This window comes from Onthophagus taurus, chromosome 3, assembly GCF_036711975.1.
Source record: "Onthophagus taurus isolate NC chromosome 3, IU_Otau_3.0, whole genome shotgun sequence".
NCBI classification, from domain to species: domain Eukaryota; kingdom Metazoa; phylum Arthropoda; class Insecta; order Coleoptera; family Scarabaeidae; genus Onthophagus; species Onthophagus taurus.
Genome location: NC_091968.1, coordinates 18120601 through 18135323, shown reverse-complemented (window position 1 = coordinate 18135323; position 14723 = coordinate 18120601). Strand labels below are relative to the sequence as shown.

At 33.8% G+C, this 14723-nt stretch overlaps 2 protein-coding genes across 2 annotated transcripts; both read left to right on the top strand.

Moving 5' to 3' along the window:
- The first annotated feature begins 2361 nt into the window (after nucleotides 1–2361).
- On the top strand, nucleotides 2362–3514 carry LOC111421905 (serine protease snake-like). The gene is made up of 4 exons (XM_023055103.2): nucleotides 2362–2494; nucleotides 2553–2692; nucleotides 2745–2854; nucleotides 2910–3514. Exons 1-4 carry the CDS (start codon nucleotides 2389–2391, stop codon nucleotides 3493–3495), a joined length of 942 nt encoding a protein of 313 aa, XP_022910871.2. The 5' UTR covers nucleotides 2362–2388; the 3' UTR covers nucleotides 3496–3514.
- An 8217-nt stretch (nucleotides 3515–11731) lies between these two features.
- Nucleotides 11732–12853, top strand: LOC111424040 (serine protease snake-like). Its single transcript, XM_023057444.2, has 4 exons — nucleotides 11732–11837; nucleotides 11896–12029; nucleotides 12082–12191; nucleotides 12247–12853. Exons 1-4 carry the CDS (start codon nucleotides 11732–11734, stop codon nucleotides 12830–12832), a joined length of 936 nt encoding a protein of 311 aa, XP_022913212.1. The 3' UTR covers nucleotides 12833–12853.
- Nucleotides 12854–14723: the final 1870 nt, after the last annotated feature.

Below are 14723 nucleotides of genomic sequence, written 5' to 3'. Positions count from 1 at the left end.
TGAAAAACGTTGACGTAAGATTAGTCACTAGTTGGGATGATATTCATACTGGTAAAACCGCAGTTCGATCTCGTCTTGAAGCGCGTAATTTAATCGCTAATTTAAATTTTAAATCATAATTTTTACGAAAACGTTTTCGGTAATTCAAATGGATCGTCTTCATATTTTTTACGATAAACATTTGTTTAACAAATTCATTTATTTTAATTTTGTGTTATTTTGCTAGTTATAGTTTTCGTTAGGAGCTTAGTAGAGGTGAGTACTGGCTGTACACAGTTAAAGACCAAAGAAATAACGGGATGAGCAGCCGGTGTGGCAGGTGAGAGAATAAACCTCCTTTAATCTGTCCTAAGCTTTCGTTATTTGTTTATAACTTCATCATCTTGTATGTAATATTCAGTGGAGTTATAGACGTGTAGTTTTCAGGGTCATTTTTATTTCTATCTTTAGACGGTTGGGTGTGTTATTCCTAATAAAGTCTGGTTCCCGGTGGAATATTTGAAAGCATCCTCTTCACGAAAGCAGGGAAGTGTTTTTGGTTGTGTTAATGTTAACTTTTCCGTTATCGATGGTTTAATCTGCTATCTCGTTGATACATTTTTGAATGCTTCTGCCAGGTTGCCTCGACGTTCGGTTCCTTCTCAAATTTGGTGTTATTTAGTTTAGTTTTTAACCTGTTTTTGTGTAGATACTTTGTGCTTTCAGATATCAGTGATTCTAGGTTATATTTTTCAATAAATTTGGGTTGCATTTTGAATAATCGGAGTCGTTCTAATAAGATCTTGTATATGACAAGGTTAAAATCTATACTTATGTATTCGGATTTGAGTACCCTTACGTCTAGTATTTGCGATGTAAGTATTGCTCGATTTGTAATTACGTAGTCTATCATTGATTGCTGGCCTTTATTCTTGTTAAAGGTATCTTTTTCTTATAGTTTCTACGTGGGAAGTATATATTGTTTATCCTTTATTCATATCTGGAGCGAGCAGAAGTGTTGTTTCGTTGTATTTCTGGTTTATTCCCTGAATAATATTATTGAAATCTCAAGCATTAAGTTCTCCAGGTATTATTACCTTATCGCTAGTGTGAATTGTTTCATGAAACAATAGATATGCAAAACAGTCTGTTGGTATCTTTTTTTTCACCGGTGCTAAAGCTGCTCTAACAATTCCGTCCACCTTGATAAGTTTAACCGCTACAGGATGTTCCAGGACTTTGAATATAGAAGTCTAAATTCCAATTGTATTTTAGCAATGGATGAGCTTTTGATAAGGGATAGTTGAAGATTTTGTTATCTAGATAGATTGATTAACTTAATGATTGTCCAACTAAAACAGACGCCACTTTACGATGCAAAAATATTCCAGGAACAAATTGAAAGTGTAATGGTGACAAGCAATTGTAGGTCTTGAGACCATCCCAGTACTATACAACTCCATCATCAGGGATTCCACCTTGTCAATATCAGAACACTCTATCACCAGCATTTTCACCTTCTCAGTATCATTCCCTATCGCTTTCAAACAACATCGACTGAGAATATTGATCGTCGTCGGTTTCAAATCGATAGACAACAATGCGTTGAAGATTCGCAGGAGTAATCTAATGTACTTACCGCAGCTCTAAAACGTGTGTCAGACTAAATTTTGTACTACTTTAACTTAAAACGCCAACCACGCATTTTCATATTTGAAGATTTTTTACAACTATTGGAATTCTCCTAACAATTGGTGCTATTAACAGAAAATATATTCGAGTCAAATGTTCTGCCAACCCTGCCCCACATTTTTTTAATTATAAGAAGTATTATTCTATGGTGCTATAAGCAGTAGCAGATGCACATGTCAGGTTTATTACAATTAAAGTTAGAGAATACGGCAAACAAAGCGATGACGTCATATTTCAGAAGCATATCTCAACAAAGATACTCCTTTGCTAGGAACAAGCAAAGCAATGCCTTATGTGTATTTATTGACGATGTGGCTTTCTTATGATTAAATAAATAATGTAGCAAATAATCACAATATCGCACGGAACAGGTCAAAACTTCAAGCGCACCGATTAACACAAATTAAATAAAATTCTTCATACATACAACCTAAATCTGGTGTAACCTTGACACTATATTTGTTTGCTTTTAGTTTGTTGATCCACATCTGTTTGTGAAATCCTTCCATTTTTAATTATTTTATTTAATGATTTATTCTGTAATTGAATTCTTAATGTACCCTTTATATTAATAACCGTACTTATTAAGTCATCAAAACTATGGAAAATCTTCATTATGTAAATCTTTTATGTCTTATTATGTTCATCTTTTAATCGGTCTGTTTTCTGAACAATCAAGGTGATTTGGATTATTTCAAATGAAATCAGTTTAACAAAATGCGTGGTTCCATTAAGACGTTTCTCGGTTTAACATTCATATTGTTTGTTAAAAATGAAACGGAAATTGTCGAAGGAAGAATTTCAAAAAGAATTAGCGAGAAAAGTAAAATGTTAAAAATTTAATATTACACATTGATTAATATCTAATTTTATCCTTAAAGAATGTCAAGAATATTTAAAATTGAACATCAAAACTACGATAACAACCACCACGAGTACAACACCAAAAAGTGTAATGAAGCCTAATTTTCCCTTCGTTGTTGGTGGTACGAATGCTTATTTTGAAGAATATCCCCATATGGTAATTAACAATTGAAATCATTAACTAAAATAAATTATTAAAATAATTATAGGCTATTTTGGGATATGGTCCATCAGAAAACATCGAATTTAAATGCGGTGGGAGTTTAATCAGCGAACAATTCATCTTAACAGCAGCTCATTGTTTAGAATCAAAAGATTTGTAAGAAATCAACAAAATTTTTTGTTTAAATAACTATTTTTTTAATTATTTTTAGTGGACCAGTTTCCCTAGTAAGATTAGGCGATTTGGATATAGCTGCAACAAACGAATCTGCGGAACCTCAAAATTTTAAGATTCAACAAGTTTTTAGTCCCCCGGATTATGATTTCGAATCTTTTTATCACGATATAGCTCTAATTAAATTGGATCGTCCCGTGATTTACACGCTATACGTAAAACCTGCTTGTTTACAATCAAAATTAGATTTAGAACATAACAATTTAACAATAACTGGATGGGGAGCTTTATATTATGGCGGTAAATTGCATACTTATCTTCAAAAGGCTAATTTACACAATTTGCCGGCGGGAAATTGTGCAAGAAGTATTCGTGCACAACCGAGATTAGCGAATGGTTTCAATGAAGAGTTGCAAATATGCGGAGGAGATCCAGAAACTATGGTGGATGCTTGTCATGGTGATTCTGGTGGACCGATTCAAATGAAAATTCAACATTTACCACAAATGTATAGAGTTGTTGGGGTTACATCGTTTGGAAATAATTGCGGATTAGTTCCCGGGGTTTATACAAGAGTCTCTAACTATATTTCTTGGATTGAATCCATAGTTTGGCCAAATTAAATAAATGTATGTGTAATTATTTGTTTTATTTGACTTTAAATTTTTTTTAAATTCGATTGAGTTTTTTCTACTATAAATGTCAAAACTCACAATAAGTTTTTAATTCTCCATGCTTCATTAGACGCCTTTGGTTAGGTTCCATTCTGCCATCGTGTTCTTTACTCCTCTTGATCATGTGTTGGGTCTCCTCCCTTTTTTTGCCGCCCTTGCCGCCCTTCTCCAACAATTCATTTACTTTGCCAATACCTTTCTTGCATCACTTATATTCATCTGCCACTAACTATGGTTTTAAAGATAGTGTTATACAGGGTGTCTCAGCGAGACTGAACCTTCTTAGATGTTTAAGGGCTAGAAACAAGTTACAATAAATGTTCGAAATAGTGGCCGTTCGCATTCAAGCACTGTGTTATACATGAAGAAACACCCTCAACTGTTGTTCTTCGTACTTCTTGAGGAAAGAGACTGTAGTACGCGTGCTTCTAATTCTTCCTTTGTATTTACGGGTGTCTGGTAGACCTGATGTTTTATACATCCCCAAAGGTAGACGTCCACAGGCGTCAAATTTGGAGATCTTGCCAGTCAGTTTCACGGTCCTAACTGCCTTATCCACCTGCCTTCGAACATTGAGGTGAGTTTTTGAGATACTTCAATAGGCGGGAGCTCCATCCAGTTGATACCAACTGCTTCTTCTCATGTTCAAAGACAGGTTGTCAAGAAAATCTTCTACCACAGTACGTAATAAGTTCAGGTAATGCTCCGCCGTTAAAACGCCGTCATAAATGACGTAAGAGAACCTGCCATCCACCAAAAGCAAAAAACGTTAAAACTAAACTTAACCAGATAGTTTCTTTCTCGGATTGCATTCAGGTTGACGGAAGCCTAGATATGGTTGTTATGCCTGTTAAAGGTATCTTTGCGCGAAAACTTCTTCCGTCCAGATAACTTTTTCAAAAAGTTTCACACAAGTTCACTTCGTCGTCGGGATCTTGAGTATGAAGGTCTTGAACTAACCAGGACTTGTAGTTGTGGAACTGATGTTTCTTCAAGATCCTCAGATTGAGGCGTTGAGGTTGGCCTTGAAATATGCCAAGAATTTGCTTCTATTCTTCTAACTTTACCTTTTATTATCGGAGGTAAATGTGAATAGTTTTCATTAAACATTCTGCTAGTTTTACTAAAAACTTTGTCGCAGTTTCTGTGCATAAACGATATATTAAGGATTTCTTCATTTGTACAAATATTATAAAAACGTAGGTTTAGTCATTCTAGAAAAACGTTTATACATTGCAGAAACCTTACAATTTTTTAACGACTACAATTTCATAGAAATAAAGAAAAACCTTACAGCCGCCTTTCATACCAAAACTAAGAAAATAGTTAAAGCACAAGAATTTCTCACACAACAAAATGTATTCACATTTAATTTAACGCCAATGAAACCAAAAACACCTTTGGTATATTCATTGATCAAATTACACAAAAGCAATTATCCAATAAGACCTATTATTTCATCAATTGAGTTCATTACATACAAAATTTCTAATACCATTTTCCAAAAATAATATACAATTTAAAGCCAAATTTGCTGTAAATTGTGAGGATGTTATCCACAATATGATAAATATGCATTTTTTTAATAAATTAATAATTATATTTTACTAGATAAATGAAGCGAACATGTTGAGTGAATTTTAATGAATGAATAATAATAAACAAATTGTCTTGGTGATATTGTCATGATAAATAAATAAGATGTTTTAAAGAAAAGGGAGGTCGGCCATGAATGTGTCGCCACAAATACTCCTCCCTCCCCTCCTTCCAAGAAGAGATCAAGACAGAACGCAAAGAAAACGCATGTAAAATGTTAATTATGGTAAAGAAAAAGAAACATTTTTAACTTTATTTTGTTCATTTATAGAGAAAGGACGTAATGAATCGTTTAAAATAAAAGCTGTTTGTAATCTGTCAATACTAACAATACAATTCTTGTTATTTCTAAAAATTATGAAACTTTTATCGAATTGTAAGTGTTAAGAGGCTACTTTACCATACAGCTCGGCAAATTACAAAAAACATACATTATTTATGAAAATATTTGGATGAAATTTTGTACATAGCTTCTTCTAACAATTCTACATAACGCATGGTGAAAATTTTTAAAATTTTTCAAAAAAAGGTTTTTTTTTCCTCAATATTATAGAATTTGGTCGTTCTTTTTTAGCTTGCATGATAGTATACTTGAAAATAGTAATATTTTTCAAATGAAATTTTTCAGAATTTTTAGTTATAAAGGAATAGTTTGTAATTTGCTAAAGTTGCAAAAAGGTATCATAAAAATGAATATTGTCCGTCATGATTCCCACGAAGTATTAACTCCGCGTTAGTCCCGCCTCTTGCCGACTGAGCGGCGCTGACATCGACTCTCTTCATCGAAGCTCGATGTTTTATTTATTACTTTTTTAATGTGGTAGAGAAACTAATCATTTCCAAAAGTGCGTTTTGAACATTATTTTCCGTGATTTTCTTCTAATGATTGTGTAATTTAACTAAATTTTTGAGTTTATAGTCAATAGTTGTTATTTTATTGTTTACTATAGTGTTAATTTAATTTAGTTTGTGTAAAGTTTTTATAAACAATGGGTAGGTTCATCTAAAAAACTACCCCTTAGTATTTGAAGACGTTCTCGAAAAAGGAGTAATAGACGGTAATAATTTACGATTTTTATAAAATCTAAAATTTCATATTTTATAGTCCGAGATTCAATTGAAAAATGTATTCATTCCGAAAGGTAAGTTAAATTTTATTAATTTTATTGTATAAACTGTAGCACACATAAAAAGTACTTATTTAAAAAGAATAAACCATCACAGTAAAAATTAAAACGATACATTATTTGAAGCGATACCATAATACAATTATATATTCTATAATATAATTGTATAATTATTATATACAATTATAATAAATAATACAAATGATGCAAAACCAAATACTGATGGTGGAGAATAATCCATTCAACTGCAACAAAATGAAAGGAAAGATGATAGAGCGAAGATTTTGGTGATCAAATCGTCGTCTGACTTGAATAAATTGTAAGATGGCCCTCGTCGTTTTTATTGTTGATCCTATCACTTTTTAACGGTTTATGGGTATCAGCTTCTATTATCAGAACGTCCGTGGTTTACGATCCAAGACTAATACTTGTTCAATCAATTCACATGCCTTATTGGCGGATTTTATCTGCCTTACTGAAACATTTCTTAATGATAGCATATCCGACAAGGAGCTACTCAACTCATCTTATACCGTATATCGTCGCGATAGAAATTCAACGGCTTCCACCAAGCGCGATGGTGGCGGAATCCTTATAGCTGCGAAGCATGGCTTTCATACCGTTCCCATGCCGAGTCTGCAAAGCGGTGCGGAGGACTTGTGGTTGAAAGTTCAGTGCGGTCAACTAATTTTTCTTTTGTGCTGTGTTTATCTTCCTCCTTCTGCTGATGAAGCGCTGAATCTGTTTTTGTCCAGTGTGTCTGCTGTGCGCGATGCCTACCCGGAAATTATGATTGTTATTATAGGTGATTTCAACATGCCAACTATCTCTTGGTCTATGTCTGAAGATGATGTATTAATTACCACAGGGAATTTCGACGGTCGCGCGATTGATTTTCTTAACATTTATTCATATTGTAATTTTAGTCAATTTAATAATGTATCGAATATTAATAATAGAATTCTTGATCTTGTTCTATGCGCTAACGGTCGAGTCGAAAGCATACACCTCTGCAACGATCCACTTGTGGATCCTGACTGCCACCATCCACCGTTTGAATTCTTATTATCGGGCATGTTCATTTGTCTGAGTGATGGTCCGAATGTTCGCTTTCTTTTTAAGAACGCGAATTCCGGAGCTATCAAGTGTTTCTTAAATAGTATCGATTGGCAGTCTGTTTTCGCTGGGATGGGCATGGAGAGCATGGTTGAAGTTTTCTATGACCGCGTTAATTATGTAATTAACAGAGACGTTCCTAAGCGCTTTCTGCCTAAGCAACGTTTTCCTTACTGGTACAAACGTTCAACTATTCGTGTCATTAAAGAAAAGCTACTTTACCATAAAAAATGGAAATCTACTCGCCATAATAGTGATTACTTGGCTTTCTCTATCTTGCGCTCCAGGTCTAAGAGGCTTATTGCGGCTGATTATAGAGATTACTTAAACTCGATTCAGGCGGGGGTTATGGAAAATCCCAAAGGAATCTGGTCCTTTGTTAAGTCCAGGAAAGGGGATGTGTCTTGCCAGCCGCTATGTTTTCTGTTGATGGGTCAATGGTGACCTCAGGTCCTGATATCTCTTGTGCATTTGCAGAGTATTTCGCCTCGGTTTTCGTAGATGGTAGTATTGACCGCTCAATGGTCTTCGGTGGCCAGGGTGTTTCACCTTGGTTCTCTGCTGACGCAGTCCTCAATGTTTTGACCCATCTTGACAAGTCCTCTGGCTCTGGTCCGGATGGTATTCCATCTTCCTTTTTGAGGGAGTTTACTGCCGAACTGTCGACCCCACTTTTTCTTATTTTTTCAAAATCCTTACTTTACTCGAAGGTACTTTTCCGCGCGCGTGGAAGACAGCTTTTGTCGTTCCAATATTTAAATCAGGGAATAGTCAGTTGGTATCTAATTACCGTCCAATTTCTATTATCTCGTCTATTCCCAAGGTTTTTGAAAAAATTGTTTGCGATTACTTTAACCACTCTATTGCTCACTCTCTCATTACTGAACAACATGGATTCTTGTCTGGCCTATAGGTTGAGTCTAACTTAGTGTCTTATGTTAATTTTATTCATTCTACCTTAAATGAGGACTCACAGGTTGACGCAATTTATACCGATTTCTCTAAAGACTTCGACAAGATTGACCATGGAATTCTTATACAAAAGCTGTCCTCCTTTAACATTCCTGCCGGCATTGTGCGCTGGATAATGTCATATCTTTCTGACAGAAGTCAGGCAGTTAGGATGGGTAGCTTTTTGTCGGACTACAAACCCATCTCATCTGGTGTGCCTCAGGGAAGTCACCTTGGGCCCACATTATTTCTAATTTACATGAACGACATTTCTTCGTGCTTTAAATTTTCCAAATTCCTGCGCTATGCGGATGATAATAAAATATTTACTAGAGTCAGCTCTAGTCATGACTGCCTAAGGCTCCAGGAGGACCTTGATCGTCTACATGATTACTGTCGCGTTAACAAACTTTATTTGAACTATGACAAATGCCAAAAAATAACGTTTACATGGAAACGCTATCTTATTAATTTTAATTACAACTTTAATGGTAGACCTATTATCTCTACTGACAGAGTGAAGGATCTTGGCATTATACTTGATGCCAAATTGAGATATCACCTTCACATCGAAGTCATGGTGGCGAAAGCCCTGCGTAACCTAGGGTTTGTTATCAGAATAAGTAGACAGTTTACCAATTTTACAAGCATTAAATCTCTTTATATGGCATTTGTTAATAGCGTATTATCCTATGGTTCCATAGTGTGGAATCCTATGTACGCGGTCTATCGTGATCGCATCGAAGCGGTTCAACGACGCTTTGTACGCTATCTGGCTTACAAATATCATCTTCCCTATTGCGATTACGATAGATGCTGTGTGGTTTTTATAATTTTTTTTTAATTAGCAACTATCAATGCTGTTATTATTATTTTCATAGTTAATTATTGTTATTTTTTTTTCTCGTTTTTTTGCTTTAAGTGTTTTGTTTTTATGAGGATGCTTCACTGGGGATATCCTCCCTGTTTGTGTCCCAATAATAAATAAATAAAAAGAAGGGCTTAGCAGCTCATTTTTTTTATATTTTATGTGCGGGATAAAAAACAAGCTTTACACTGAAGAAAGCAAAGAGTCTATTGAGATAAACTTTGCTGTTGTTTCTGTTATTTGTCGGTACCGGATATACACAGACTGAAGAATTATTGTTATGTGTGGATATACCATTTATGTTAACAAAAACATTCCAAAAATATCAACACCGTAAGTGACAAAATCATGGATTAAGCATGGCAGTCTATGATAAACGCAGGTGAAGAAGAATTAATTTAGTTACAACTTCAGGAGAAGTAAATAAAGACTGAATTCCTATGATAACCTTAATTGCAGCTGCCTGGTGTAAACGCTAAACGCTCGAACAACGTCAATTACGATGCATCATCCGGAGTGGTACTGCTATAAAATAATTGTATACAATAAAATAAAATACTTTTGTATACAGGGTAATTCAGGTAGGTAGCGAAAGCCGATCAGGGTTATGTTGCTATTGATAATGATAGCAATTCGGTTATAATTTATGAGTGACATTTCACATGAAGAATATAAAAGAAAGAAGAATTTATTGTAAACTTGTAAGATGGATGCATTAACAGAAATAAAATACAAATTCTTACCAGAAGTTAAAGTACCAATCAGAAATAGATCCAAGAAAGGTATCTGTGCCCAACTGCATCGAGATTTGGTGATGCATGTAGGATGAGAAATGGCACGTCTTGCTTAAATAAAGTTAAATCAATCTTGTACTCGAAATTTGCTAGAAACAATAACATTAAACATGGCCAAGACTATGAATAGCCTGCAGTAAAAAAATTTGAAAGTAAATATAATTTGTCAGCAAACTCTTGAGCTCTATTCATCCGTAAGATGTATGGATTCTTAGTTGCAAGTCCAAATGAAACAATAAAAAACGAAAATGCCATCGTCGAGGTGAAGTGTCCAGCGAATTTCAAGAGCTTACATCTATTCAACGATGGCAAATTAAAATTTCCTAAAGATTTTTCTATTCAGGGCTGTTTTATTTATTACACTATTATTTTGTATACTTGAATCATTATTTAATATTATTATTAATTAGATATTACATAATATTTCATTTACTTATACAAGGTGATGCAGACCATCCATGCAGTCCATTTTTTTAAACGGAAATATTCAAAAAGTTAGAATGAAAAGTAATAATATTCATAAAATGGATATGCTTTGCACAGCCAAGAAACCACATTTATTCAGCTATTATACATTTTTTCTTTAATTTTTGTAACTACCTGTGTTTTCAAATAAAATTACTTACACGATTACTCTGAGACACCTGTATATCAAACGAACGCATAATAATACATATGCATAATAATACTATATATTTTCACATATTTGGATTTGTCTATTTTCAAGGTTTATGAATAACTTTACTTTTTGCAATTTGATTCGGGCTTTCTCGAGTTATTCGAATTTTTCTAAAAAAATCTGCTCTAGCAGAAATTTTTTCAAAAAATCTGAGAACACTCGATTTTTGAATATCAATTTAGGATTCAAAACATGTTTAAGCAACATGATGGAGTATGTTTTGGTGCCAAGATTGGCTGTCTAGACCGTTTGGTCACTCAACTATGGCACGTAAACTTTTCAAAATTTGGAAGCACCATAACTTCATTTCTGTAACAACGTCTCATTTTACATCTCTTTTATCCCATATGGGAAATAATTATGGTTTCTTGAAAAATGCACACATCATATCGATATTAACAGAAAATATATTCGAGTCAAATGTTCTGCTAACTGTGCTCCACATTTTTTACTTATAAGAAGCATTATTCTATTGTGCTATAAGCAGTAGCAGATGCACATGTCAGGTTTATAACAATTCAAGTTGGAGGATACGGCAAACAAAGCGATGAAATCATATTTCAGAAGCATATCTCAACAAAGATACTCCTTTGCTAGGAACAAGCAAAGCAATGCCTTATGTGTATTTATTGACGATGTGGCTTTCTTATGACTAAATAAATAATGTAGCAAATAATCACAATATCGCACGGGACAGGTCAAAACTTCAAGCGCACCGATTAACACAAATTTAATAAAATTCTACATACATAAAACCTAAATCTGGTGTAACCTTGACACTATATTTGTTTGATTTTAATTTGTTGATCCACATCTCTTTGTGAAAAATTTACAAAATCCTTCCATTTTTAATTATTTTATTTAATGATTTATTCTGTAATTGAATTCTTAATGTACCCTTTATATTAATAACCGTACTTATTAAGTCATCAAAACTATGGAAAATCTTCATTATGTAAATCTTTTATATCTTATTATGTTCATCTTTTAATCGGTCTGTTTTCTGAACAATCAAGGTGATTTGGATTATTTTAAATGAAATCAGTTTAACACAATGCGTGGTTCCATTAAAACGTTTCTCGGTTTAACATTCATATTGTTTGTTAAAAATGAAACGGAAATTGTCGAAGGAAGAATTTCAGATAGAATTAGCGAGAAAAGTAAAATGTTAAAAACTTAATATTACACATTGATTAATATTTAATTTTATCCTTAAAGAATGTCAAGAATATTTAAAATTGAACATCAAAACTACGATAACAACCACCACGACACCAAAAAGTGTAATGAAGCCTAATTTTCCCTTCGTTGTTGGTGGTACGAATGCTTATTTTGAAGAATATCCCCATATGGTAATTAAAAATTGAAATCATTAACTAAAATAATTTATTAAAATAATTATAGGCTATTTTGGGATATGGTCCATCAGAAAACATCGAATTTAAATGCGGTGGGAGTTTAATCAGCGAACAATTCATCTTAACAGCAGCTCATTGTTTAGAATCAAAAGATTTGTAAGAAACCAACAAAATTTTTTGTTTAAATATCTATTTTTTTAATTATTTTTAGTGGACCAGTTTCCCTAGTAAGATTAGGCGATTTGGATATAGCTGCAACAAACGAATCTGCGGAACCTCAAAATTTTAAGATTCAAGAAGTTTTTAGTCCCCCGGATTACGATTTCGAATCTTTTTACCACGATATAGCTCTAATTAAATTAGATCGTCCCGTGATTTACACGCTATACGTAAAACCTGCTTGTTTACAATCAAAATTAGATTTAGATCATAACAATTTAACAATAACTGGATGGGGAGCTTTATATTATGGCGGTAAATTGCATACTTATCTTCAAAAGGCTAATTTACACAATTTGCCGGCGCGAAATTGTGCAAGAAGTATTCGTGCACAACCGAGATTAGCGAATGGTTTCGATGAAAAGTTGCAAATATGCGGGGGAGATCCAGAAACTATGGTGGATGCTTGTCATGGTGATTCTGGTGGACCGATTCAAATGAAAATTCAACATTTACCACAAATGTATAGAGTTGTAGGGGTTACATCGTTTGGAAATAATTGCGGATTAGTTCCCGGGGTTTATACAAGAGTCTCTAACTATATTTCTTGGATTGAATCCATAGTTTGGCCAAATTAAATAAATGTATGTGTAATTGTTTGTTGTATTTGACTTTAAATTTTTTTTAAATTTGATTGAGTTTTTTCTACTATTAAATGTCAAAACTCACAATAAGTTTTTAATTCTCCATGCTTCTCGGTGCTATTAGTCGCCTTTGGTTAGGTTCCATTCTGCCATCGTGTTCTTTACTCCTCTTGATCATGTGTTGCGTCTCCTCCCTTTTTTTTTGCCGCCCTTGCCGCCCTTCTCCAACAATTCATTTACTTTGCCAATACCTTTCTTGCATCACTTATATTCATCTGCCACTAACTATGGTTTTAAAGATAGTGTTATACAGGGTGTCTCAGCGAGACTGAACCTTCTTAAATGTTTAAGGGCTAGAAACAAGTTACAATAAATGTTCGAAATAGTGGCCGTTCGCATTCAAGCACTGTGTTATACATGAAGAAACATCAAGTGTTGCTCTTCGTACTTCTTGAGGAAAGAGACTGTAGTACGCGTGCTTCTAATTCTTCCTTTATATTTACGGGTGTCTGGTAGACCTGATGTTTTATACATCCCCAAAGGTAGACGTCCACAGGCGTCAAATCTGGAGATCTTGCCAGCCAGTTTCACGGTCCTAACTGCCTTATCCACCTGCCTTCGAACATTGAGGTGAGTTTTTGAGATACTTCAATAGGCGGGAGCTCCATCCAGTTAATACCAATTGCTTCTTCTCAAGTTCAAAGACAGGTTGTCAAGAAAATCTTCTACCACAATACGTAATAAATTCAGGTCATGCTCTACCGTTAAAACGCCGTCATAAATGACGTAAGAGAACCTGCCATCCACCAAAAGCAAAAAACGTTAAAACTAAACTTAACCTGATAGTTTCTTTCTCGGATTGCATTCAGGTTGATGGAAGCCCAGATTTATGGTTGTTATGCCTGTTAAAGATACCTTTGCGCGAAAATTTCGTCCGTCCAGATAGCTTTTTTCAAAAAGTTTTCATCCTCTTGACAGCGAAGGTATAGTACATCTCACACAAGTTCACTTCGTCGTCGGGATCTTGAGTATGAAGGTCTTGAACTAACGAGAACTTGCAGTTGTGAAACTGATGTTTCTTCAAGATCCTCTGCACTGAACACCTACTGATACCCAGATCTTCTTTGGCAGCTCGAATTGAGGCGTTGAGGTTGGCCTTGAAATATGCCAAGAATTTGCTTCTATTCTTTTAACTTTACCGTTTATCATCGGAGGTAAATGTGGATAGTTTTCATTAAACATTCTGCTAGTTTTACTAAAAACTTTGTCGCAGTTTCCGTGCATAAACAATATATTAAGGATTTCTTCATTTGTACAAACATTATAAAAATGCAGGTTTAGTCATTCTAGAAAAACCTTTATACATAGCAAAAACCTTACAATTTTTTAACGACAACAATTTTATAGAAATAAAGAAAAACCCTACAGCCGCCTTTCATACCAAAACTAAGAAAATAGTTAAAGCACAAGAATTTCTCACACAACAAAATATATTCACATTTAATTTAACGCCAATGAAACCAAAAACACCTTTGGTATATTCATTGATCAAATTACACAAAAACAATTATCCAATAAGACCTATTATTTCATCAATTGAGTTCATTACATACAAAATTTCAAAATTTCTAATACAATTTTTCAAAAATAATATACAATTTAAAGCCAAATTTACTGTAAATTGTGGGGATGTTATCCACAATATGATAAATATGTATTTTTTAAATAAATTAATAATTATATTTTAATAGATAAACGAAGCGAACATGTTGAGTGAATTTTAATGAATAATAATAAACAAATTGTCTTGGTGATATTGTTACGATATAGTATATTAAGTATCCAACACGGTAAGTAAAATTTACCGGTTGACGACAATAGTGTC

Bases quoted from the DNA above. Each gene is read 5' to 3' on its own strand.
- LOC111424040 (XM_023057444.2), top strand. From the start codon at position 11,732: ATGCGTGGTTCCATTAAAACGTTTCTCGGTTTAACATTCATATTGTTT. The intron at 11,838-11,895 runs GTAAAATGTTAA...TTATCCTTAAAG, and splicing joins AGATAGAATTAGCGAGAAAA to AATGTCAAGAATATTTAAAA. The intron at 12,030-12,081 runs GTAATTAAAAAT...AAATAATTATAG, and splicing joins TTGAAGAATATCCCCATATG to GCTATTTTGGGATATGGTCC.
- LOC111421905 (XM_023055103.2), top strand. From the start codon at position 2,389: ATGCGTGGTTCCATTAAGACGTTTCTCGGTTTAACATTCATATTGTTT. The intron at 2,495-2,552 runs GTAAAATGTTAA...TTATCCTTAAAG, and splicing joins AAAAAGAATTAGCGAGAAAA to AATGTCAAGAATATTTAAAA. The intron at 2,855-2,909 runs GTAAGAAATCAA...AATTATTTTTAG, and splicing joins TGTTTAGAATCAAAAGATTT to TGGACCAGTTTCCCTAGTAA.